This window comes from Asterias rubens, chromosome 10, assembly GCF_902459465.1.
Source record: "Asterias rubens chromosome 10, eAstRub1.3, whole genome shotgun sequence".
In the NCBI taxonomy this organism is placed as follows: Eukaryota; Metazoa; Echinodermata; class Asteroidea; order Forcipulatida; family Asteriidae; genus Asterias; species Asterias rubens.
The window spans coordinates 17,766,002-17,793,978 of NC_047071.1; the positions used below are offsets into that span (position 1 = coordinate 17,766,002).

The window sequence follows — 27,977 nt, forward strand, 5'->3', positions numbered from 1 at the left end:
GTGTGTGACATACGACGTCGTCGGTGCGTAGACATCAGGCTTTTGCTACAGAAGAAACCTTAATTTGGCCAATTTTGGGGGGTAAAATGTCGGCAATTTGTGGACGATGTAAAGAAGGAGAGGTAGTGTTCGAGTGTGCCGACTGTGTAGGAAGTAAACGGCGTGGTAAGTGTTTCTTTTTACTTTCTTAAAATGCCACCCAGACAGACGAAAGAAAAGAAGCAAGAACAATGTCAATGTGTCTGCTGGCACCTTGTCAACAAACTCCACGTGTTTTGTGTATAGTGATGAAGGTCGAGTTGGTACTTCATTCTATCACCCGACTGATGAAATTTTATGCAGATGATTTCTTTAGAAAACTTGCTCAAATAAACAACAGCTCTGGTGATAGCAGAACAAACCTCATACAGTTCTAGGAGTAAAGGGTGTAACCTACGCAAGGATATTGCCGGCACTAGCTAACTTTAAAGGAAAGGTACATAGACGTTTGGTATAATATTTCTGAATTATTGGTTTTGTTGCACGTTACAGGTGAGTTGCTGCCGTTATGTGATCCCTGTAATACTTTAATCCATATCGGATTCCTCGAAGATCATCAAGTCATCTCTGTGGCAATAAAGGTATTACAAGACTGTCTGTTATTTTAAGTCTAGCTTTATATCTTGGTATCCTTGTACATTAGTTGCGATAACGTGACCCTCCTGCCGACGGCAGAGCCGGAGGGTTACGAACATATGCAACCTGTGCAGGGCGAAATGGTTAAAAGCAGTGGACACTATTGGTAATTGTCAAAGACTAGCCTTCACAGTTGGTGTATCTCAACATATGCATAAAATAACAAACCTGTGAAAATTTGAGCTCAGTCGGTCATCAAAGTTGCGAGATAATAATGAAAGAAGAAAACACCTTTGTCACACGAAATTGTGTGCGTTATAGATGGTTGATTTCGATACCTCAAGTTCTAAACTTGAGGTCTCGAAATCAAATTCGTGGAAAATTACTTCTTTCTCCAAAACTATGGCACTTCAGAGGGAGCTGTTTCTCGCAATGTTTTATACCACCAACCTCTCCCCATTACTTGTCACCAAGAAAGGTTTTATGCTAATAATTATTTTGAGTAATTACCAAGTCCACTGCCTTTAAACACGTACAATTTCGACAGCTAGTCAGCAAATTTGCTCCAGTTTTACCACAAATTCTAGGAACACGAACTTGATCCTCAATATCTAATAAATCCTTTCATATCACTCAAAACACCATTGAGGAAATAATTTTAAGAAAAATTACAAAAACTAACCAGATCCCCGAGCGAAAGAGTAAAAAATGTCCCAGGTTGTGAATTTGAATCTGAGTGGGGCGGAGCTTCGGCTGTGTGCACGTACGTCACCGGGGTCGTCGGACTCGGCGCTGCGAGTGGTGCATTGTGTATCCCTGCAACTGTGCAGCCGTAGTCTTGGTTCTAAGACCATTGCTGTTGCGCAGTCACACACAACCAACGTTCCGATCTATGCTTGACAAAAACTGTACACGTTACGTTATCGCAACTACCTTGTACATGTACCTCTAGAAACTGAACGGCTCCCTGTGAGCCTTATACTAGGAGTCCAACATTTGGAGCCCCTGTAAAGCAAAAAGTTTTTCACAACACCTGTGGGGCCTTTTTGCCGAGCTACATGAAAACATCTTCAACAAACTGGTTGTTTTGCTAGATTGTATTTTTTAAGTTGAAATTAGCGGGGTACCTGTCTGGGACATTGTATATATATTTTTTGGGGCTGGTTACTTTGTAGCTTAGTAATTTTTTTCAAACTTAACTCCTCATTGATTTCTCGATTGACAGCTAAAGAAAGCAGACTTCCAGGAGCAGCTGAAGACTTTCAAGAGGTAACAGTTTTTCAAATATTCTTTAAAAGGGAATTTATTTTCTTGTTTTTAACATGTTTTGAAATTTAAAGCTTCCATCAAAGGTACCAGCCCACAAACCTTCAGCCATATCATTCATGATTGCCCTGATTTCAGACCACCAAAATGTGAGCAGGGACTCAGATACCTCCATGAGGACACCATCAAGTGGTTTGAAGTAACTAGATTACCAATTTAATAACATTCAATGTTTACCTTGGACCAGAGTTCAACTGAAAGAAGAGAAAACTAAAGTTTCCACTATGCACAAATTATATGTCGATACGCACACACTCAAAAAAAGTCTTCCGTTTTAATAACTAATTTCACAAAAAACATCAAGATAAAACAATTTGTAATTCTCTAGAGTACACTTTAGTGAAATGAAAACCAAGATAAACACCAAGTAGAAAACATTCCGAAGACGTAATTTCAATTCAGCATCCTTTAGCCTAACTTGAGTGGGTTTAGAATGCCCCACGGTTTTGAAAAATCCTTGGGAAGAACCCTGTGTACTGAAGCAGAGAATGATGCTTAGCAAACTGTTTTTCTGCTTGGCAAAAGTTAGGAGGGAACCAGTCTAAAACAATATAAATTACAAGGGTTGTTGGCCGGTAACCTGTTTCAGCTAAGCATTATTTTTTATTGCTAAGTAATTCTGTGTGCAGTTAGGAAATTGGTGCCAGATCATGAGATTGATCACCCTGAGCTTAGCAAACAGATTGTTTGATTAAAAAAAGCGCTAAATATGTATCACCGTTTGTGAGTTTGTATACCCGAGTTAAAAGAGTTTCTTTCTTGTCTTGTGTCTATCATCTGTAGCCAGGAGAAAAGTCTGCAGTTGAAACTGAAGGAGGTCAGTTATGCTAAGCAAGATATTGAACAGAGGTAAGACAATCTGGAATGGAACTATAAAATGTTATGGATTTTTTTGCTCGAAAAACCTATGCAAACAGGTACCCTGTCCAAAATGCAAGTCTCATAGTCAATGTTTTGAAACTCCATAGGTCCCAGTACAACCAGCAGGTCATAACTCAAGCCTTCCAAGCGGTGTGGCAAGCCCTGAAACAGAAAGAGCTTGAGTTGATCACACCAGTGAAACGCACCGGCAAGGAAAAGACTACGCTGTTAGTGGAATGTGAGAAGAGTGTCGGCCAGGTCACGTCAGAATTCAAAAGTGTAAGTCTGTTTGTTATTTGGTGGTAGGTTTCTTTTTGTATGCACGGTTGATGATTGCTGACTGGCCGCGTGTTCCTGTTTGGTTGCGATTGCCACACGCTTCGGGGTCGGATAGAAGCAAATTCTGTCATATCGTAACTGGTAAACTGAAAACCATACACAAGTTTTTAAGAAGGGCACGGCGGCCATCGGAAAAAAAAGGCCTCCTTAGCAGCGAGCATGAGGAGGTGATTTTATTCCAGGTGTACGTCGGCCAGTAACACGGACATCGACTGACATGGACGCACCGTGCGTGGCCGCCGTGAATTTCAGCCCGAATAAAAAATCGTTATACTCCTGAAATTCTGACTAGTTGCCAGTTGTAAATTTCCCATAAACCATGTTGGCAGTTTTCTCTCAAGCTTGCAAGTTGCACGCAAAAAAAAATATGCTTGTTTTTTTGGGGGGTTTTTTTTTAATCAAATGTAACCAGTCTCGTTTTGGTTTTAGTTTCCTGAAACCTGACACAAAATGACAATCAGGTACCCAAAACTAAAATACCCGCTGAAAAATACCGGCTTAGCGGTAAGGTCCACCTCACTTTGGAACGAGCAGGAGACACACTGATGTACCCTTCATAAGTGACCATATAATTCTTAAAATCACACTATGATATAGTGGTAGTGATTTTCTAAAGGGTACCAGATACTCATGTACGTCTTTGTTTACTTACCTTAACATGTTTGCCCCCTTAAATGCAGTTATTCAAAGAAGCGGAGAAACTCCTGCAGGGAAACTTGGTGGAGTTCGCCGAGCAACATGAGCAGATTGCGAAAAAGGTTGGTATTTGATTTCACAATCCCCACAGTTCATAAGAGGATTATGTCCATGGTGTTACTGTAAAACCTTACTAGGTCGGCAGGCTTAGCAGCATATTCCCTCAGTACAGGTCAAGTCTAGAACGGTTATAAACACCAAGCTGGTAAACAGCAATCTCTCTCATGCAAACATTGGTTCAACAATGCATTGCACAAATCAAGATATTGTGATTCAGTTAATAGACAATGGTACTTGTAGTCATTGTGAAAACAGTAGTTAGCTGGATGGGATTCGAACCCACAACCCTGCAGTCCAACCACTGTACCACGGTGAGCATTAAAAGGTTAATAAATGGAAATCAATCACCACCGATTCCAGTTTTGTTAATTTATTATACCATCGAACCCCCAGCTGCAAGACTTTGAAGTTGGTAGAGTCAGCAAGCCATTCCCGACTCTCGGCCGTCCCGCCCATCTAGATATTACCAGTCTCCTTCAGAGCATCAAGGATCTATGTCTTCAGTCTGTTGAGGATGAAGTCGCGGCTGATGAGGATGTTTCCAAGGGGGAGAAGGAGGTTGGTGTGAAGCAATCCTCCCAAGGAGCTCAGAAGGAAAAGATATCGGAGATGCAGTCACCACAAGAAGGTAAAATATTTGTTTTCTTTTTATTTTGACATCACAAGGCTGGACGGCCTCTTCAAGGTGAGGGTTACACTTTACCGATTTAGGCAATCAAATGAAATCAACCACCTACTCCTGGGGTTGAAACAGGGTTACCCCCTTCACAGTCCGTAAGGATGTAGGCATGGGTACCATCCACTAGGAGCCACCTACTCCTGGGGTTGAAACAGGGTTACCCCCTTCACAGTCCGTAAGGATGTAGGCATGTGCATCATCCACTAGGAGCCACCTACTCCTGGGGTTGAAACAGGGTTACCCCCTTCACAGTCCGTAAGGATGTAGGCATGGGTACCATCCACTAGGAGCCTGGCTAGTAGAGCAGAATGCACTTCGTTCCCAATTTTTTAGGAAGGATTTTACAGCCTGAGCATTATAGTTGATTGCCTTGCTCAAGTACCATCACCAGGGGTTGATTTCACAAAGAGTTGGGACTAGTCCTAACTTAGCCTGGGAGATATTAAAAATGACAACACACCTCTTGCTTGTGGTTACGTGGGATGAACTAATATAGTCTAGAGGGCACTAGTCTTTGAAAAAAGTGCCCGGTTACAGCGCCCTCTCTTGACTTGAATCGTGAACAGCAGCTACAAAACTTCTTTTCTTTTCCAGATTTCTGTTCTTATTTCACATTTAAGACCGAGCTGTGGTATAAAACAGATATTGACTGGCATAATTCAGTAACTATAGTGTACGTCTATTCCCCCTCAGCCCTGTGAGTGACCAGAAGGGGGGCCTATTTCCTTCGGCCTGGGGAAATAGGTTGCTCTTCTGGTCACTCAAAGTCCCTCGAGGGAATAGACGTACACTAGTTACCTTATTGCCAGTCAATATGTGTATACTAAGGCTAGTCCTAAGTAATCATCCTAACTTGAGATAAGACTAGTCTTAACTCTTTTTGAAATCCACGCCACACTCTGCTTCTGCCAAGACCAGAGCATTGGATCGTAGTCCGCTGGCCCCTGAAATGGCACAACTTTCATGCCAATTTTATTAGAAATAATGATGATAATTGAAAACCAAAAAGAAATTTCCCTTTAACCAGTTTAACAAACAACCTCTCACATGTGGTTTGGTTTTGATCAAGTTTTCTCATCATCAATTTTTTTTATTTCAAGGTGATTCTCTTCAGGTGTATGTTGAGAGTCGCATGGACACCAAAGGTCATTTCTGGGTCAGTAAGAACCTGAGTGAGGATGTGGCCAACCTCTACGAGAACCTCAGCTTCAGAATAAGGTCAGTTATAAAAAAACACCTGCTTCATTATGAAGTTCTTCAAGTGCCTTGCCACATCCCTGGTGCCCCCCCCCCCCCTAAAAAAAAAAAAACTACAATGTCCACCACCACCACACACAGCTCTGTGTTGCAGCAGTCACTGTTCTAAGTAACAGTTTGTTTTGTTTTTTTGTGATTTTTTTTCTTCAGTTTATTAATAAACTTTGTTATTATTTTGTGCGGAACAGACAAGACATTCTGCAGAACCCCATTGCCCATGTTGAGATTGAGGAAGGGATGTTGTGCTGTAGTCAGTTTCAAGAGGATCATCGCTGGTACCGGGGCAGAGTCCATCAGATCAATAGACAAAAGGTACTCAAGTCAATTGGTAATCATAATAATAATATAAATAATAACCAGTTTTTATATTGCACTTTTCACAACCGAAGGGTGTCTCAAAGAGCTTCAAACATTATTGTCACTGGGCCATTTAACTATTAAGCGCAACTATGCTAAATCAATCACAAGAACCATCTCTGCCCTCACAGGTAGTTATTTACCCCTGAGTGGAGAGAAGCAATTATAGTTGAGTGTCTTGCTCAGGGACACACACGTCATGATCGGGACTGGAACCCACACTCTGCCGAACAGGAACACCAGAGCTATATTCTATACGTAGCCTGACAAAGTCTTTAAAAAAGCCTGTACCATCAGAAAACCTTGTTGTACTTGCTAACATTTCCAACTTGTTTTCCAAGGGCCTAATATCGTGCATGTATTAATATAATCCTCTGTTTAACAGGGCGTTGCTCGAATTCGATGGCTGGACTACGCACATGATAATGAGGTTCCATTGTCAGCTATACAACCGCTGAAAGAAGAATTCCAAACTCTTCCATTCCAGGTAAATAAAATGCAGATCGTAATATGAACCATGCAGTCATCAGCCTTAAAGACCCTGGACACTATTGGTAATTGTCAAAGACCAGTTTTCTCACTTGGTGTATCTCAACAAACCTGTGAAAATTTGAGCTCAATTGGTCGTCGAAGTTGCGAGATAATAATACAAGAAAATAACACCTTGTCACACGAAGTTGTGTGCTTTCAGATGCTTGATTTCGAGACCTCAAATTCTAAATCTGAGGTCTCAAATCAAATTCGTGGAAAATATTTCTTTCTCGAGAGCCGTTTGTCACAATGTTTTATATTATCAACCTCTCCCCATTACTCGTTACCAAGTAAGGTTTTATGCTAATAATTATTTTGAGTAACTACCAATAGTGTCCACTGCCTTTAAGCCCGGTTTAATTCTTATTCTGTGCTCTTCAGAATTGTTTGTTTAGAATTTGCGATGTCAAAATTTGCATCGCACTTCCGTTCTCAGGAAGTATGAACCGGGCTTAATGCACCTGGGGTGGATTTTACAAAGAGTTAAGACTAGTCTAATCTCGAGTTACATGTAGGACGAGTCACTCATCCTAACTTAGGACTAGCCTTAAGTTTTTAATATCTGCTAGGACTAGACCTGAGTTAGGACTGTCTTTGTAAAATCGACCCCCTGAACAAATGGTTATCTTATGTTATATAACACCCAAGCAGATCCTTGCCATTTGATTGGAGGATTGTCCGTCATGTGATAGCAAATAAAAGTACCATTGCACGCTGAGTCACTCGCCGTGCTTTTTCGGTCCATCCGAAAAGTACCATTGCACGCTGGCACGCTGCCAGCGTGCAATGGTACTTTTCGGATGGAACGAAAAAGCTGAGTAAAAACATCACTGCGTGCGCGTGTCTTTGGTAACGCAGCAGGTGTTACTGCAAGAAGGCATAGTAAAATTACTAGCATTCGGCTTCTACAGTTGAAATTGTTTGTTTTGAAAGTTGTTTCTTTCAATCAAAATGACAAAGTTCTACTTGGATGTTATATAAAACAAATAATGAATGTTTTTCATTCGTGCAATGGTGCGAATATGTTCATTCGTTGAAAGCTGGAATGTTCCATTCAACTCGGCTCCGCCTCGTTGAATAGAACATTCCATCTTTCAACTCATGAACATAGTCGCACCATTGCACTCATAAACATTCATTATGTGTATATTAATTCGTTATGTAATTCAGATGTTTGTGATGTGAAAGAAAGGACCTTTAAGATTGCCTTTGATGAGATATTACCTTTTTGTTACAACCTCTGCTCCAAGTTCTCATTTTGATTGCTCTCCCCCCTATAACTATCAGGCTATGGAGTGCTCCCTGTTTGAACCCAGGGAGGAGGATGTACCCCACCAGGCTCGATGGGAATTCTCTGACCATGTCGCTAATGCCTTACTGGATTGCAAGGTGCTTAGACTGGTGAGTAGCCACGCCTGCTTGTTGCCCATCAATGAAAATTGTTCTAATAAATTTATGTTTGAAGCCAGAGGTATTGGTATTAAAGGCCTTCGTTCCACAGCATTTCAGTAAACTTTTTAAATGTTAGGCATATGCCTCTGGCTTTTTTATAATATTTTGACTTAAGTACCGGTACCAATTCTCTGTGAATTTATGTTGTTTCTATGTGTTTTAATGTTGAATAAAAAATAATTAAAATGATCAGGATTGAAACCCCATATTCTGCTGCTGACCACACCAGAGCTTGGGTTCCGATGAACTAGACAGCTCGGTCACTACACACCAGTTTGGAAAAAAACACAGTGGGTTTTGAAATACTTGTTCAGTTCGGGGGTGACTGGTCAAGTGCTAAAATTATTATTATTACTATTTTATTTTATTAAAACCACAAATCGTGGCCCAAGAGCCAAATTGCAAGTGACAAAGACGTTAATATCAAAGAGAGAAATTACTAGCCAGTTAGTCCAATGGGTATTTCAAGCCACAGTGTTCTGACATTATTTTTTTTTCACCATGACCAGGTATCGCCAGAGAGTAAATACCCTGTGTACATTGTAGACTTAGAGGACAAATACAAAGACGTTAATATCAAAGAGAGAGTCAAGGAGAAAAGTAAGTCTCTATTATCTGGGTTTAAAGGCTGTGGACACTATTGGTAGATACTCAAAATAGTTATAAGCATAAAACCTTTGTTGGTGACGAGTAATGGGGAGAGGTTGATAGTATAAAACATTGTGAGAAACGGCTCCCTCTGAAGTGACGTAGTTTTCGAGAAAGAAGTGATTTTCAACGAATTTGATTTCGAGACCTCAGAATTAGATTTTGTGGTCCCGAAATCAAGCATCTGAAAGCACACGACTTTGTGTGACTAAGCGTTTTTTTCTTTCATAGTTATCTCTCAACTTCGACGACCAATTGTGCTCAAATTTTCACAGGTTTGCTATTTTATGCATGTTGAGATACACCAAGTGAGAAGACTGGTCTTCGACAGTTACCAATAGTGTCCAGTGTCTTTAAAAGGTTAATAACAATAATACTGGGTTCTTGTACAGTGCAGACATCCTAGCAGCGAGACTAAAAGCCTGGTCCCACTGCAACGATAACGATCACGACGCAAAGAGAACCCTCTCTCTATTGTTGAATAGTATTCTGCGCGGAGTAATTCCACCAATAGAATGCGTTCTCTTTGCGTCGTTATCAATTTTGTTATCTTTGTTGATCGCGCACACTTAGACCATTCATCAAATGTTCTCAACTCCCTGGTGAGCAAATAACCTCAAGCTGGCGATCTTAGCACTAAGAGATTAATCCAACAAAATACCATTTTAGCCCTAGTGAAAACAGAAGAAAACATGTGACTTGGGTAATGCTGGCTTATCAATGTTAATGCCATTATTTAAATCAATTATCAAAGACATAATGAGGACTGCGATTCAATCGTCAGAGGTAGGCTATGACCTCATTTTGAGATTTGGCTCCTGAACAAGAACCAATTCTGTGCATTGAAAAATATAATGTCCTTAGCAACACTTTTAGCAACAGGCATAGCAGTTACCACCAATTCGGATACGGCCTAGTAATTTATGGGAATATAAACAAAAATGTTGTTGTTTCCAACTATAATGCAAGTTTTTATTTTGTTTTACAGTTGAAGAGGCTTCGGGTAAAAAAGTAAGTGCCTTTTCTCTTTGATGCTTGAAATAAAAATGTGCGTCTTTTCATGTAACCACACCTCCAAGTGAAGCGTTGCTCAAAATTAGGCTTCTAACCAATCTAAATAGATCTTCAAGACGCAGCAGAGACAATGTCAACAAAACAATACATGTACATATCCAGTGAATGCTAATCATACAATACTAGTAACACCATTTAAAGGGTCTATGTAACTTTTGTAGGACAAAAAACACAATGACCACAGATTTACACTAAACTTACACAGTTTGAAGATAATGATGGTAGAAAGCTTCCCTGAAAATACTACGTGCTGAGGTGCTGTAGTTTTTGTAAATGAGTAAAACAATGTCATGAAAATAATGTTCGTCTCAATAGAGAAAATTATTTTAATCATTTACAAACGTATTTTCATGACATTTTTTTACTTATTTCTCAAAAACTACAGCACCTCAGTAAGTAAGATTTGAAGGGAAGCTTTCCACTATCATTATCTTCACACCCTGTAAGTTTAATTTTAATCTATGGACATTTTGAAAAAGTACCCAAATCCTTTAAAAACTACAACAACAACAATGGGAAAGAAATCAGAAACCGATATGGAAACCACGACCAGGCCTGCAGCATTGAGGCAAAGAAATTCAGGATGCCTCAATACACATCGAGCGTCAGAAATGAATTTGAACTTCTTAATGTTGCTTCTAGGATTCTATACAATGCAGAGATATCCGCTATATGAAAGACTTCACACCAGCAAGTAGCAAAGCCTCCAAGAAGGACACCACTAAGAAACCCAAGGATGCGGATGAAGGGGAGGAGAAAAAGGTAAGATCAACTCTCTCCCATCTGACACGGCTGTCAAACTTTTAAAAATAAAATAAAAAGTGGCTTCTTATAATGGCGTTCGGGTCCGTACCTCAGTGACGCTCATGGCGTGTCACTGGGCCATTTTATTTGATTCCTTAAACCATCTCAGCTCCTCAGCCTGTGCTGCCAAAATTGTGGTCCACCAAGCCCAATCAATCACAAGAACCATCTCTGCCCCCACAGGTTCCCATTTACCCCTGGGTGGAGAGAAGTAATTCTAGTCAAGTGTATTGCTCAGGGATACAAGTGTCATGACCGGGATTCGAACCCAGACCCTGATGACTCAGCCACAAGAACTTGAATTTGATGCTCTAAACCACTCGGCCATGACATCATGATCCGAGTATTTATTTTAGCACATGCCAAAATTTTAATCACAAGCTCAACAGGGTCATAGATTAGAAGAGTCATAGACTGCTCCGAAAATGAATGAAGGGTATCCAACGTTGGCTTTTTATCCTGATTGAACATTAGGTTAAAGACTCCGCATTAATAATAATAATAGTTTGGGGAGCTAAACATCCTTACTCGCAGCTAAGAGCTGAATAGCGAAGGACGCAGCTACAAAGTGTTCGAGAAGCAAGCATGCAAGGGCGCATTTAGCTGCCAGCCACATCAACCCATTATGATCACGGAGCACAGCCAAGATCGAAAGTGTTTGATTTTTCCTGAGGAAGGAAAACCAGATAAACCGGAAACCCCTCGCACAATTCAACTCACATATGGCCCTGGCCGGGAATCGAACCGGGGTCACCTTGGTGAGAGGCGAGCGCCAACCATGCCACCATTCAGGACTTTTGGCACGTAGCAATGCATTCCGTTTGGAGAGTTGCAACTACTGGTTTGAAAGTGTGTCTAAGAAGTAAAAATTATCAGTAGGTTAACAATGAAATATTTTTCTTTTCTTCATCAGACAAAGGTGCTGACCAAAGCTGTTGAGTCGAGCGATGCTAAAAAGAATGAAGACAATGAAACGATAAACAAAGAAGAGAAGCTGGACGACACACAATCCGCCACAACGAGACCAGTAGAAGCAGCGCAACCAGAGACATCTGAGAACCAAGAAGGAGTCACAGATGCAGGGACAAGTGATCCTAAACAAGAGAAGACTGAAGAGGTGAAGGATACAACGTCGAAGGTAGAGAGCAAGGAAGAGGAGAAGCAGGTGGATGATAATCAGTCCGGGCCGACGCATGATTCCATCAAGATATTGAAGAGAGGAGATGAGCTTCCAGATCAGGGCAAACCAGCAGCAGAGCAGATTCATCCACCAAGTGAAGAAGAACCACCAGCCTGTCAAGACGGTACACCGAATGAATCCCAACAGGATGACAGCTCCTTGAATGATGACCCCATGTGTCAAAGTTCAGGGGTTAAACAACGAGAGAAAGCACCTGCAGACGCAGCTGCCGATCAGTACTCCCTGGAACCCGGGGAGGATGATGAGGAGGACAACCCAAATCTGATCGAGATCAACACTCGACGGGCAGACCAGGCCATGGCGCACAATCCTGAAAATATGTACCAGTCTTTGAGTGGTGGCAGGGAGCGGGCAGTCAACGGGGACGGGCCACAGTACCACGAGGGCAGCAGACCGTACAATCAGTACGGCGGGGGAGGCTTCCATATGTCTACTGGGATGCTTGACGGGGGATATCACCCACCCACTGCGCTTGGCCTCAACCCTGTCGAATCTTCAACAGAATCGAAGTAAGTTATCTTTCCTGCACGTTGACTCGGGTTTTCCCCGTGCACAAGTTGGGGTATCCGGCCGATATGTGTGATTTGCATGCCGATATGCGCAAATTTCAGCAGATATATTTTCAGATACATAAAGTTTTATAGTAGCGATCATAGATATTGTATGTACATGTTGTGTGCACAAACCTTACTAGCTGTACCTATAATTTGTTATTGCCAAAGCTTTGGAACACTGATGTACAGTTCTAAAGCCAAAACAAAACTTACGCCAGCATTTCCAAAAATATTGGTCTCGACTGGGACACACCATATATTTTGGACTGATTATTTATGTTTTCTTTTTTGCATTTCTTTCAGTCAAAGCTCACAACCTCCCAGCAAGGATCATGGAAGCTCTACAGGAGATGGGTTTAAGATTGGTGAGTCTGTCCAACAACATTTATTTATTTCACTCTTTGTCCCCGGAGTTTTAGGTAACTTGTTAAAGGCAATGGACACTATTGGTAACTACTCAAAATAGTTATTAGCATAAAAACCTTACTTGGTAACGAGTAATAGGGAGCTGAAAGCATCTGAAAGCACACAACTTATGACAAGGGTGTTTTTTCTTTCATTATTACCTCGCCACCTTGATGACCAATTGAGTTCAAATATTCACAGGTTTGTTATTTTAAGTGAGAAGACTGGTCTTTGACAATTACCAATAGTGTCCAGTGTCTTTAAAGACAGGGTCATAGAGCGGTTGTTGTCAACCTAATGCTGATTGACAGGCAAAATTAAAGAGAATGATACATTAAAATTTACATGTGAAAGTTTCAGCTCACTAGGAAAACAACCATTCGCAGCGGGTGCACTATGTGGATTGGGTTTTCAGTCCCTGCCTGACTGCGTTGGTTTTCCCTGGAATAATTATCGGGGCGGGGGGGGGGGTTTACTCCCACATCTAAACTGAACCTTTCTTCCTTGTCTTCTCTCCATTTGGTTATTGGCGAAGTACAGTGGTTTCTTAGAGTCCTTGCCTTCACAACCAAAATGAAATGAAGGAAATGAAAATGAAATGAAATAGTTCAAACCGTTAATGTTTTTATTGGATTGCAGTTGTTGATTCCAGCTTCAATATCTGCATTGCGACTCCGCTGTCAGACAACGGCCGCTTCTGGGCCTCCAGATTGAGAGGTCCAGCCCAGGAGTCTCAGCTACGAAGACTCATGCACGACATCAGGTCAGTTTGTAGAGGGCAGTCATTAGGGAGCTTACGTTTTGTTTTCCACGACGGATGGTTCTGCGGCGGTTAGTAGTTTTTCAGCCAATTATTGTTGTGTGGTTTTTTTCTAGGATCATAAAAAAATCATTAAAAACATTGCAGAAAGCTTTGTGAGCATGGCAGATTCCCTTTTTTATTTTTTTTGTATTTGTAGTTTCGATATAGTAAGGTTAGCGGAAACACCATCTTATGATAATCTCTAATTGAGTTGGGATGGTTTTGAAAAGAACCGTAGGTTTCAACTCGACGTTACGATCAGTATGCTCTGATCGTCTTCTGGAGAAAGCTGTGTTTTATTTTGTTTGTTTGTTTGTTTGTTTCTTTATTTTTTGCCAGCCTTCCTGCTGAAAGTTTAACCCTGAGAGACTTGAAGGAAGTGAAGGTGGTTAGTGTGCAGGCGCCCTCAGGGCAATGGTGCAGGGCTAGAGTAGAAGGAATAACTGATAACAAGGTACGTTTTGGCTTTGTTTTTTTCTCACTATCGCACAATTGATCCAATCAACAAACTAGCGAAGCAAGTCAACAGTTTGGATTTTTTTACAGGCCTGGAATTACATCTTTGAGAGTGCTAGGCCATTTTCATTTTGCAAAGGGCACTTCCATTTGAAAATCTCAAAGTAAATAAGAAACTTTTGAATGGGCATCAAGGTCGAGACCAGGGGCAACGGAGGCCAATGCCTGCGTGACCTGCATGTAATTCCAGGCCTGAGCTTAGCAAGTCAGCGGTTTTAATTTTTCAGATGTTGTGTAGTTGACAGAAGCCGACGGACCCCTCCAAAATGTATGAATACAAACTTTCCTTTTCCATTCTGCTAAGTTATTCCAATAAACAAACTAGCTTAGCTTAGTGTGTTAACAATTATTTTATTTTTTTTATGATTTGTGAAGAAGCTGTAAGGTAAGCTCTTTAAAAATATACAATTTTTTAAAAAATGAACAAAGACAATGTCAACAACAAGTCCTGAAAAAAATGTTTGAATTAAGAAATCACTGCCATTCCACTTGTCAACTAGTCAATCTCTGAAGTGTCAATTTAAAATCCTTAAAAAAAAAACAGATTAAAAAAAAAACCCAGATTTTTTTAACTATTTTATTTTATTTTAAACTACATTTTGTTGTCTTCTCCAGGTTAATGTTCGCTATGTTGACTTCGGACAAGCTGATGTAGTGGAAGAGAATAGAATCAAAGCTCTCTCGGTGAATAGTCAGCTCTTCCCATTCCAGGTGAGTCAGAAGCTTATGAAACCTCCAAAAAAAATAGTTGGCTCTTCCCTTTCCAAGTGGATCTTCAACTTTTTTTTATACAAACCATTGCACTCTACAACATGGAATGTTTGTGCCTATCACCTGCTCTTGGCGATGTATACTGTGCACATCTGTCGGCGGTCTACTTTGCAGACTGGTTTATCAGGCATTTTTTTGTGGTTAATTAATATATTTGTTAATTCATGTACAAAGCTTCCAATGTTCATGGATTTCTTTTTCTTTATTTTGTTTTTCTTAGAAAAAACACAATGTCCACAGATGTACACTAAACCTGAAAATACTACGTGCTGAGGGAAATGAGTAAAATAATGTCATGAAAATTATTTTAATCATTTACAAACGTATTTTCACGACATTGTATTACTCATTTCTCAAAAAACTACAGCACCTCAGTAAGTAATATTTGAAGGGAAGCTTTCCACTATCATTATCTTCAAACCCTGTAAGTTTAATGTAAATCTATGGACATTTTGAAAAAGTACCCAAATCCTTTAAACCCCATGTTGGTACCGCCTTTGGTTCAAAAGTTGGGGAGAAGGGCTTACATTGATGGTTTTTCTTTCAATGCTAATTTTAACCCCTTGTTGATGTTATTTATCAGAAAGAAAGTTACCAATGTAAAATAAAATATATTTTGACATTTAAATTACGACAACAATCCTTTTGAAAATGTCACCCCTGTTGGCCTGTTTTGTATTGTGTCTCCACGCTGATATTTTTCAACAAACATCTCATTTAGCATCACAAAAAAATTTTCACAATCGCATCACAAAAATTACTGTGTTTTCTTCTTCTTCCCTGCCTCCAGGCTATGGAACTGAGCATTGCTACCCAGAATCATCCTCACTTCTCTGAACAAGCTAAGGAAGCTTTCATGAAGTACACTCAGAGCAGAACACTCAGTGCTAAAGTGGTAAGCTCATGATAAATACTCAGTAATGGTAGACAGTAGACCTGGGCCGCTAGTGAAATTTATGCTCTAACTACCCCAAGTAGTCCTGACTTTGACTCTAGTCGCAACTGTAGCATTGCGGCATATTGTTTACAGCAGGTGCAATAATTATAGTAAAATTTATGCTGAAAGGATTGAAGGATTGTGTCACTGATGTCAAATTGTGTTTCGTAAGTAATTTATATTGTCGTGAAAAGTCGTGGGCGACACAATTTGTTCACCAAGCAGGTAGTCAAGACTATTTTTGTAGTAGTCGGGCTTGTTTGAAAAATGGTAGTCTCGATTGGACAAAGCAATCACTAGTCGTCCAGGCTTTAATAGATTCTTCCTGGGGTTGTTCGCAAAACTGGGAGGCATTCTGGACACAATTGTTTGGATGTTTGGCCGAAGCATGAATGGACCCTTCCCGTGAAATATGCTAATCACATTCACGCAGTGTCTTAGCCAGGAATTTGGAAAGTGGGAGTGCAAACTGAAAAAGTGGGAGTGCAACCTAAAATCACTACCAAAAAAAATAGAAACGTGTGCGTAGCACACAACACGAGCGTGCAGCGCCAAGTCTGTCTCACCCCCCCCCCCCCCCCCCCCCTCTTAAGGGCCCTGGAAGCTCTGGCTACTGTAGGTGCTCTCTGGTGGTTTCTGATGCATTTCTGGTACCTATTTCTGTTACAAGTAAACTATTTTGATTTAATTTTTGTTTTGTCTTCAACTCGAAAATGAGAGGCTTTAAAGCACAGATATTGTAAAGGTGATCGACGTCCACTATACATTATTACACTCTATAAAATGTTTCTGGGTCAATATTAGGCCAGTTCAAAGCAGTTACTTGGACCATGGAGCTGAGCTTGGACCCATTATGCCTGAAATGATTCAAAAGCGATCAAATAATGCTGTACAAGTTTGCTGTCAACAAAATATAACACATGTGTAACTCTTGATACAATTTTTTGCTTAAAGACTAAAAAAAAATGAAGAGGTATTGAAGAAATTAAGAGTTATCATTTACTAATGTTGATTTTCTATCCATTCTTGTCCATTCGATTTTAGAACTGGGCCTAAGGTCAAGAAGCTGATAATAGTTTTTGTATTTATTATAAACAAATCAATTAGTTTAACCCTCTAGTCCCTGCACCGCCCGAGTTTCTGAAAACCAATTTTTCAAGATTCTTGCAGTAAACAACAGGAATCTTAGTTCAATTTTTAACAGATAGCTTAATATTTATGCACAATTTTTTACCCTTTCGGTAATGTTTGAATAAAAGTACAAGCTCCCATTGGGAACAATAATCGGCTCTCGGATATTTTTTTGTAAGGATAAAATGGACACAATAGCTTTTCAAGGCTTTTATCTGGCTCACTGCTCATACTAATTAAATGCGAAGGCGTTAGTTTTTGACAATATCATCATTAATGACGAATAAATACAGTTTCCGTTGTGTTTACTAATTGGTACGAGCTAAATTATTTCATTGAAGCTAATGACGATGAAAAGCTTTGATTTGCACGTGCGTTGTGTTGTGTGTGGTTTGTGCGTTGTGTTGTGTGTGGTTTGTGCGTTGTGTTTTGTGTGGTCGCAATTTGGTCAGCGTTTTCGAGGCAACTTCGAGTGATTGTTTTATGGTTGCGTCGTTGAAATTTTTATTCAAAAAGAAGAAGGACATCTGGTAAAACCAAATCTAATTTTACTCACTGCTGTTTTTAAACTGTTCAACAACAAAATAATAAAAGAAGTTCAGTAATTTTCACTGAAATTATTAGACAGCACGGCTTCACCCAAGCCGTGCATCAAATTTTTGCCCGTGTTTTCAGCCCAACTGGCCGTGCTAACACGGCGTGCACGGCTCGCTAGCTAACACGATGCATTCACGAATGCGTACAGACCATGTTGGTTGGCAAACGTCATAGAGTTGTGCACTAAGCAGACGCGCAATCGCATCTGCGTCACGCACCCATTAGCCGTGTACAAAACAGCGCGATGTTCCCTCATTTTGCCAACCAAAATGTTAGTTCGCAGGTGCTATGTGTAATTTACATATTTCATGGGAAGGGTCTATTGAAACAAAGCAAACGGCTGTCAAATCAACTCAGATCTTTTGTTGTCGTCCTTGGTTTCAATACACATTTTAGGACGCCCTCCTTTTGTTTAAGTCCCAGGTTTTAACGGTAGAGGACCCCATACACTTTTATTTATAGTTATGGGGGATTAACAACTTGAAAGTTTTTAAAAAGTTTAACACCTAATAGTTTTACACTGTTTGAGATTTAAGGATTTATTAATGTTTTAGGTTTTACCCTTCAAGGTTTAAGACTTCAATTCATTCTTCATCAAGATACACTTTATTTTCAATTTCCACCACAAAATGGCAGAACCAGATATCATTTACTAGCCGTGCATTAAAAACACTGGACACTATTGGTCATTGTCAAAGACCAGTCTTCTCACTAGGTGTATCTCAACATATGCATATAATAACAAACCTGTGAAAATTCGAGCTCAGTTGGTTGTCGAAGTTGCGACATAATAATGGAAGAAAAAGAAACCATGTCACACAAAGTTGTGTGCTTTCAGATGCTTGATTTCAAGACCTCAAAATCTAAATCTGAGGTCTCAAAATCAAATTTGTGAAAAATTACTTCTTTCTCGAAAACTACGTCACTTCAGAGGGAGCCGTTTCTCACAATGTTTTATACTATCAACCTCTCCCCATTACTCGTTTCCATTTTTTTTACAGCTATTAACATTAATAAGTTACATTGCAGTTAAGAAATAGTCAACAGCACTCGCCCTCTACATACAATCTATGTACAACTTGTAACAATGGTAACCCAAAAGTATTCCAATAGGATTAAACAATGGAACGGTTCCGAAAAACAAAGTCATACTTTGTCTTGTTAAATCACTCTTGATTGATTGTTACCACACCAGTTCAGATGATTTAAGATCAGTTTCTTGTTCGAATTCAAACAACAAACAAATTACTTCTTTTTGTCTTTCTCTCTTTTTTTTGTTTCTTTTTTTTTTCTTACTTGGCAATTTACAAGCAGCTACATGGTACATCAAAGTAGGTTTTTTTTGTTGGTCATCGATTGGTTTTTGGCATGTTTAAAAACTAAACAATAATAAGGCCATGAAAAAGTTTCAATATAATAGAAATGTTCACAATCACCATCTTCCCGCCATGCAATTTTTTCTAAGCTCCTCTGCTGATCCCCTTCGTTTTGGGTTTCTCATTGACCATTGAAACATAAGCCATTAAAACAAGAATAGTTTAAAGGTCTTTTCTCTCGGTTTTTTTTATGACAAAACTTATCTTTCAAACCTTGCCCTTCTAAAAATTAAGCCTCCTGGATCTTTATAGAGTGATCGTAAATTTTTAACATTTTACACAGTGTGCATTTAAAGTTATGTGGCTTGTGTACAATGCATTAAAATGATAAATTATACATAAATGTAATATTTAAAATGAGTAGGGTAGATGGCCTTGGCTTCAGATCCAAACCGGACCTGTAGTATTTATAGATAATTTATTATTTATGTTTTAATGGATCTTGCCTATTTGGTAAGCCAGCTCAGTTCAGCTTAATTGCACATTGCATGTCAACACTTAAATAATACATGCACATTATTGTAAATTGTCTACATGGTGTTAAATAAATTGTTTGTATTATAGGACTCGGTTTCTAAGCACTTGTCAATAGTCAATAGTGCAATCATTAAACAAACTTTCCAAAAAGTGTCGTGGTCGAGCGGTTAAGAGCATCAAATTCAAACTCTGGTGTTTCTGATCAGCAGAGTGTGGGTTCGAATCCCCAGCCATGACACTTGTGTCCTTTAAAAGCAAGACACTTAACCATTGCTTCGTCCTTCAGATGGGACGTAAAACCGTTGTCCCATGTGTTATGTTACACATGTAAAAGAACCCAGTGCACTTATCGAAAAGAGGAGGGGTTCGCTCCGGTGTTCCTGGCTGTGGCTGCTTTATGCGCCGTAGCACCTTGTAAACCCTAATAAGGTGCTACATAATTCATCACTGCAATAAGACATCTTTCTGTAAGTTTGTATACACAGTATACTCATGCTCAGCACCTTGAGTACATTGTTTGGTAGATACGTAAGTAGTATATAATGCGTAAATGACCCCGTTTTCTGAAGGCGGGGCATGACCCACAGTCATGTGGGTCATTGTGGGTCTTCGATGAAGGTGGGAGTTTCCCCGAACGTATCGGTGAATAGTGAATTGGTGCTATATAAGACTTTGATATTATTATTTTTGGCGAGCTGCAGAGCAGAGTGAGCCTATGTGATACCATTTCCGTCCGGCGTCTGTCCGGCCGTGCGGCCTTCCGCGTTAAAGTTTTTGGAAATGTTAAAGTTTTTGGTTTAAGTTTAAGTCTTTGAGTTGAGTTGTTTTGGTATGAACAAGCCCAAGTGAGACTGTTGGATATGATTGCCAGTCATTTCTTTTGGAATTTTCACCTATGTTTTCAAATAATGTTGAAGTTTTTGGATTAAAAAAATGTTAAAGTTTTTGGAATTACAGTTGAATAAGCTGAAACAATGAAAAACATAAACAGCCATAACTTCCAAATATTGCTTCTTCCATGTAGATTCATATGAATAGATAAAAGTCAAAGAATTAATCAATGGTTTCAGTTGAGTGAGCTAAAACAATGACAAACTTGAATAGGCATAACTCCTTATTTCCATGATGTACTGACTTCAAACTGAAATCAAATATTGCTTCTTACACAAAGATGCACATGAAAAGGTAAAACACAAAGAGTGCATCACTGGTTCAAATTGAATGAGCTGAAACAATGAAAACCTTAAATGGTCACAATTCCTTGTTGCAATGATGTTCTAACTTGAAACTTAAATCAAATATTGCTTCGTAAATGTAAATTCACATGACAAGATTAGACTCAAAGAACGTATCACTTGTTCCAGTTGAATGAGCTAAAACAATAATAAACTTTAAAGACCATAACTACTTATTGCACGGATGTACCAATTTAAAACTTAAATCAAATATAGCTTCTTAAATGTAGATAATATGAACAACATATAAATATCAAAGAGTTTATCACTGGTTTCAGTTGAATGAGCTAAAACATTGAAAAACATTGAAAATGGCCCTACCTCCTTTATGCAAAGAAGTTCTGACTTGAAACTTAAATCAAATATTCCTGCTTACATGTAGAAAATATGAAAAGATAAAACTAAAGGAGTTAATCACTGGTTCCAGTTGAATGAGCTGAAACAATGAAAACATAAAATGGTCATAACTCCTTTTTGCAATGATGTATCGATTAAAAACTTTAATATAATATTGCTGCTTACATGTATATAATATGAAAGGATAAAACTCAAAGATCACTGGTTCCAGTTGAATGAGCTAAAGCAATGAAAACCTTAAATGGTCATTACTTCCTACTTGTCAATGTCCCTACCCCTTTGACCATCAGTTAATCAAATGATTGGTTTTTCTGTCAGTCATATGTTCTATCTGGCGATCGGCAGCTCGCCATGGCAGCTTCGCTGTTCCAGTTATTTTTATTTTTATTTAAAAAAAATTAAACAAAGACTCTATAACAGAGAATGTATTCAAAGTTCATAAAATGAAAAATACCCATAGCTTTTTGTTATAAATATTAATACTATTTAAATTGTCACGCAATCAAAATAATTTGTTTCTAGGCACTGGACACCTTGGGTGCATTCTTCTCACTCGATGTATCTCAACATATGCATAAAATAATAAACCTGTGAACATTTGGGCTCAATTGGTCGTCGAAGTTGCCTCTGATCACTGGGCCTTTTCATTCCTTAAACCGTCTCAGCTCCCTGGGGAGTATACAGCCTGTGCTGCTAAACATGTAGCGCACTAAGGCTAAATAATAATAATATCGAAGTCTTATATAGCGCACGTATCTACCAAACAAAGTACTCAAGGCGCTGAGTATATACAAACTTTCAGAAAGATAGGTTATTGCAGTGATGAATTCTGAGACCCAATTATTTAGCACCTTATAAGGGTTTACAAGGTGCTACGGCGCATTAAGCAGCCACAGCCAGGAACACCGGGGCGAACCCCTTCTCTTTTTGATAAGTGCACTGGGTTCTTTTACATGCGTTACACAACACATGGGACCAACGGCTTTACGTCCCATCCGAAGGACGAAGCAATGGTTAAGTGTCTTGCTTAAGGACACAGGTGTGATGGCTGGGGATTCGAACCCACACTCTGCTGATCAGAAACACCAGAGTTTGAATTCGGTGCCTTTAACCGCTTGGCCACGACACTTAATGGACACCTGAGTGTGTGGGACTAGTAAGGGCTCTCCCCATGCATGCTATCGTATTGAGCTGATACTTACACATTTCGGGCGTCGCCTACACAAAAAAATGTATATACTTTTTTTAATCAGGCATGTGAGACTTCCCTCTTTTTTTTCCTTTTTTTTCCTTAATTTGGTTTTGATTTTCCTTCTTTTTTTTTTTCACTTTCTGTGAAAAAAAGTATAATACAAGTGTTATTCTTTCTTTTTTTCTTGCCCAGTTTTCTCTTTTCCTCTTTTTTGATGGATAGTTACTCACACGGCTGTTTTTAGGAATTTCACCCCAAAAAACATCAAGAGAAAACTATAGAATGCTCCTGAACTAATATCGCGTGGTTGGGCTCGGTGAGCTTTCAATACACCACATGTTACATGAACCTTACAAAACCATTCATACAAAACAGGATTTGTCTAGAATTTTGCAGCATTTGAACTTACGAATGAAGTTTTACACACTACACATTTAATGAAATCTACCACGGCTTTACATTAAATTATTTACTAAAATTCTTTGATTAAGTTTGCCCTAAGCTTTGTTCAGATAACATATATGAGTATGAATTGTTGGGTTTAACAAGATGCTTGTAAAATCCTATGGGATTGGCAAAATCTGCCCCAACAACAATTTTTTTTGTTTTAGCAAATTTGTGATGTGAAATTGATACCATCTTTAGATCAAAGTAGAAACACCAAGAGATGTAAGAGAATGAAACAGAGAAAAAAATGAATTTTAAAGCCATTGGACCCTTTCGGTTCAGAAAAAAAAAAAAAGTTCACAGATTTACAAATAACTCACAGGGTTTACAGAAGGCAATGGTGAAAGACTTCTCTTGAAGTATTATTCCATGAAATGCTTTACTTTTTGAGAAAACAGCAAAACAATATAAATTCTCGTTAACGAGAATTACGGATTTATTTTAAACACATGTCGTGACACGGCGAAACGCGCGGAAACGAAAGGTGGGTTTTTCCGTTGTTTTCTCCCGACTCCGATGACCGATTGAGCCTAAATTTTCACAGGTTTGTTATTTGATATAGAAGTTGTGGTACACAAAGTGTGGGCCTTGGACAACACTGTTTACCGTAAGGGTCCAATGGCTTTAAGTCAGATTGTACATCGGCAAATTTTCTGTTTATGCTAAAGTTGACCCATTTTCAGGTTATTTATCAGGGAGGAAGTTGCATACAAATGAAGATAAATTTTAGTAATTGAAAAAAAAAATAATCATAATATTTCGGACAAACGACTCACTTCATCGCATCACGTTCAACAAAGCTTCATCGCATCATGTTCGATAAAGTGGGTACACCTTACTTTATTTTCATGATGCTTTCCTTTGCGGTGATATAGTTGCCTTTCCAGCTGCTCCAGTGTATTCCCCCTCGGTATGGCACTCTGGGCTGCTCGTAGTATTTGCCGTTAAAGCATGCTATCAAACAGTTCCCATACCACCAGCCGCCGTGAAAAATTTTGGCACAGCTTTTTCCATCTCTGTGGTCGTTGTCTCTATCAAAGGTGGAAAATAACTTGTTCGTGTGAAAGTTGAGTGACGTGTCCAGTGTGCTTGTATCGTTATAAGCTTTAAGATGAAGCCTGTACGAGAAGGTAGACAAACCAAACTCGCCATACTCCACCCAGGCCGTGTTATTTACCCAATCCAGTAGATTTACTCTGAGTGTCCACCATCCCGTCAATTCGCTGAGTTTGCGCAAGTTCTCGTTTCCAATCCAGAATTCATTGGAGAGGTTTCCGAAACCAGCCTTGTAGGTCTCCCAGTCGCGGTAGAAATCCACAGTACCGTCTTGTCGCCTCTGGATGACGATCCATCCCCCGCCGTCATTCTCCATATCGCAATAGACGTTCAGACCCTTCTGAAAACCATTAGGAAAGATGGTGTACTCGCCGCTCATCTCGTATCCAGACTCTAAAAACTTCTTGCAACTTTTGAATACTTGAACGGATAACCCAGCTGTGCCTTTATTTGTATCAAAGTAGACACTCCCGCGACTCTTGATCAAATCTTGAGGATACCGCTCTCTTGATGCATTGTTCAGTTGACAGAGATGACTTTCTTGATGAAAGTTAAAGGAGACACACTGCGATATCATAGAGCAGTCGCGTGCGCAAGTTACATGAGATCTTTTGATGTTCGTTTTAATAGTACTCTTCTGAAATTCTTGATTAACCGCGGGGAAAAATACGTGGTTTAACTCACCATTGTTTTGGAGGAAGGCCATCACAACCAGTGGGAGCAAAGACAAGAGAATGAGGGTGACATTCTTCATGGTGACTCCCTGAGTAACAAAAAATGATGTGGTTTTCTTTTCTGTATAGTATGGAGTTAATTATCTCACTTATCTCACATTGACAACTCTGAATTCACAAAGTCGGTAAAACGTCTGCAAAGTCACAATTTTACGATGTTTCATTGTCTGTGTCACACCTCAAAGTGGCTGCGGGCAAAGTGACTTTGTATCTTATGGTTAATTTGATTGCTTACGTTGGTGAATGAATAATAACTGACGCTTCAGTGAATGCCCCTGTAACCATGGCAATTTCTATCTCTGCCGACTTTAGTATAAATAAAGGGCGCATCAACAAAAAAACCTATAACCATGACGATTTCATAATATTCCAATACTGCCCTTATGTGATCTCTTCATCGATCTTAGTAGCTCTTGAGTTTACAATGGTGAAATTCTTCATGCTGAAAAAAATGACGTCTTTATTGTATGGAGTTATTTTTCTTACTTAATTAACTCTGACTAACTCTGAATTAGAGTTCTCTGATACAACGCAATCTCTTAGTCTGTAATACATACATGTATGCACAGTCACACTTTAGTATAAAATCATTGTTAGTATAACAAAAATTGTGAGAATAGCTCCATCTGAAGTATTAACGTAGTTTTTATAGAACGATGACTTTTCGCACTCAATTATTAAAAGACTTCAGGCCTGAAGCCTTTTTACCCAAATTTGTGCAACAATGGTGTTTCTTTTCTTTCATTATTTTCTTACAACTTCGATGACCAATTGAGTAAAAAATTTCACAGTTTTTTTATTGTACGCATATGCTGGGATACGCCAAGTGAGAATACTGATCACTGACAATTACCAAAGGTGTCCAGTGAGTCCATTACTTCCACCTCATCCTGGACTAAAATTCACGCTGACCGAGTATTTAAAATGCAGTTTGTGATCACTTTATTTGGTGTTTCTGCACCAACCAAACAACTCTTTGCAGTTATTTTTAGGTGTTCGTGCAGTAGAGCGAACACCTCTGGTTATTGTTTCTTTTTTTATTCTTCTTTATGTCAACTCAGCGTAACTAAAGATTGGAACTAAACTGTGCCAGGAAGCTTATATTTGTCTCTCCTTAACCAAATTTTTCTTAAATTTGTAGTAGTGTGATTTTTTTATAATTTTAATCTTTGTTTATTTTCCTCTAATTCGACCTCCGGGATTGGATGGGGATTGGGATTTCGTTTTTTAAAGAATAAACCAATAATGAATGAATGAATGAATTACATGTTGTTTTTTTTTGCAGGTGGCGTCTGAGTCTAAGATTGTGTTCGTCAAACTATCATACATAGATGAGAATCATCTAGTGTACGATATTTCATCAGCTATTCTGAAAGTCAACCAGGAGACATCACCACAGAGTGGTGCAGGTATGATTTTGTTGTACAATCTACATTGGTTACCAGTTAAAGCCATTGGACACTTTCGGTAAACAGTATTGTCCAAAGGCCCAAACTTCATGTATCACAACTTCTATATAAAATAACAAACCTGTGAAAATTTAGGCTCAATCGCTTGCACGCTTTATCTGCTTGTTAAGCACGAAAATTTGTTTGCCGTTAAGGAGCGCTATAAAATTGGGCTGAGGTGAGTACCTCTTTTGAGTAGTGTTGGTTCTCAAAAGAACCGGTGGTTAACAACTCAACAATTCGATCAGTATGCTCTGATTGTCCTAATTGCTCAACCACCGGCTCTTTTTAGAACCAACACTACTACTCAAAAGAGATATTCACATGGTGTTACCATAAACCTCTCTTAACTTTACTTCCACCATGCAGAGTTTCAAATCCTACCGACTTAAAATGTAAACTTCCATCACAGGTTCTTTTTACACTCGCCACTACTCAAAAGAGATATTCACATTGTTTTACCGCAAATTAGTTCAAGTACTTCACCATGCAAAGGTTCATATTCTACTGACTGTACAATTGAACTTCTATCAGATGTGAAAAAGGAGAAACCCCCACCAGCCGGTAATTCCCACCACCGCGGACACAGAGACCAGAATGATGATCATCCGTACAATGATGACCACCATCGGCCGAACAATCCTTACGAGCCCCAGTATGAGTGAGTATTTTTACCCCTAAACCTAAAGAATAGAGATCAGGCCTGGAGTTTCATCTTTGAAAGGGCAAGGCCATTTTCATTTCGTAAAGGGCACTTCCATTGGAAAATCTTAAAGGCAGTGGGGCACTTTTGAAGGGGCACTAATGCCAAACCCAGGGGCAACTGAGGCTGTGGGCTGCATGTAGTTCCAGGCCTGAGATATAGTTGGATGTGAATAATCAGTGACCTTTGCCTCCTGTTTGGGTTAACGGTGCTGCATACTCCAAAAGAGTTGAAGTTGTTTCAGGAATGCATTTAGTTTTGTAATTACAGATCTTGTTTGCTTAGCTTTCACGAAGAGATGCTTGTGTTAAGTGGCAAACAGTGTCTGAAACATTGATTTCAGAAATAGTTTAACTCTACACATGGTTTTTGTTGAATTGTGTCTTCATGAATAGCCAGTCTGCCCGATGTTTTAACTCTTTAAAAAAAATTTTTACTCTGGCAGTCATCATGGTGGGGGTGGGGGAGGAGGTGAACGCTGCTTTGTGTGTAACAACTTTGGCCATCTCAGCTATGACTGCCCAAAGAAAGGCGACCCTCAAAACCGTAACTATAGAAACAAAGGCGGAAACAAAAAGGTAAGACTTGACTTTGTCATCTGTTTGCAGTGCAAACTTATTCATATGTTTTTAATCATTTTGTGTAAAAAGAACATTTTAGAAGCTTGCAATTACATACTTACATTAGTGTAATTACTTATAATTAAAGCTATATTTTGTCAAAGGTGCCGTTTTTTTGTATCATTTTAATCTCTAGAATGATAAAAAAATAAAATAAAATAAAGTACAAATTTTTTAACTTTAAAAAAAAAATTCTGATAAAAACACAGATAACAAGGGTCAAAATGCTGTATTTGACTGCCACTTTTACACTCGAGATGACCAAAAGAAATTTCTTATTTGGGTAAAATAAGATATTTTGTTTTGTCATAATGAATGAAAAAATGCTGTCTGACTAGTCATCTTTTCTTAAACTATTACCAATGGCTTCTGACTGGTACCCTTAAATCAACAAAATATGGAGACAACCAACATTAGGGTTTTATGGTACAGAAGAGTACCAGCAAGATTTTACGTTTTCTATGAAAATTGGATCTAGTTGTCTATGAAAGTTTGATCACTAAGAATTAAGCGGATAAATATTTCCATTGAGAGTAATCTCTAACATGTATTGAAAAATCATTGGAATTTTATGTTCCTGTTCTCTCTTCTGTCAGCAGCAAAATTGGGGGAGAAAGAATCGCAAATATTAGAGACGTCAAAGAAAACAGTATTTCCAGGTGAGGAGAAACAAAAGTTACGGACCAAAGAAGTTGTAAAAGGGAAGTTGCAAGTTAAAA

At 39.1% G+C, this 27,977-nt stretch overlaps 1 protein-coding gene across 2 annotated transcripts; it reads left to right on the top strand.

Annotated features, from left to right (window-relative positions):
* The first annotated feature begins 3 nt into the window (after positions 1-3).
* LOC117295841 lies at positions 4-27,933 on the top strand. 2 transcript variants are annotated; one of them, XM_033778614.1, is made up of 24 exons: positions 4-165; positions 532-620; positions 1,841-1,884; positions 2,725-2,790; positions 2,910-3,081; positions 3,822-3,899; positions 4,291-4,525; positions 5,677-5,794; positions 6,022-6,145; positions 6,576-6,677; positions 8,009-8,122; positions 8,683-8,773; positions 9,810-9,832; positions 10,538-10,657; positions 11,613-12,409; positions 12,758-12,819; positions 13,499-13,622; positions 14,001-14,115; positions 14,793-14,888; positions 15,739-15,843; positions 25,773-25,896; positions 26,470-26,596; positions 27,084-27,216; positions 27,855-27,933. In XM_033778614.1, the coding sequence occupies exons 1-24, from the start codon at positions 87-89 to the stop codon at positions 27,888-27,890; spliced, it is 3,174 nt and encodes a 1,057-aa protein (XP_033634505.1). In that variant the 5' UTR covers positions 4-86; the 3' UTR covers positions 27,891-27,933. The 2 variants fall into 2 exon arrangements, with proteins under 2 accessions (XP_033634505.1, XP_033634506.1); XM_033778615.1 differs by having other exon boundaries at positions 27,858-27,933.
* Positions 27,934-27,977: the final 44 nt, after the last annotated feature.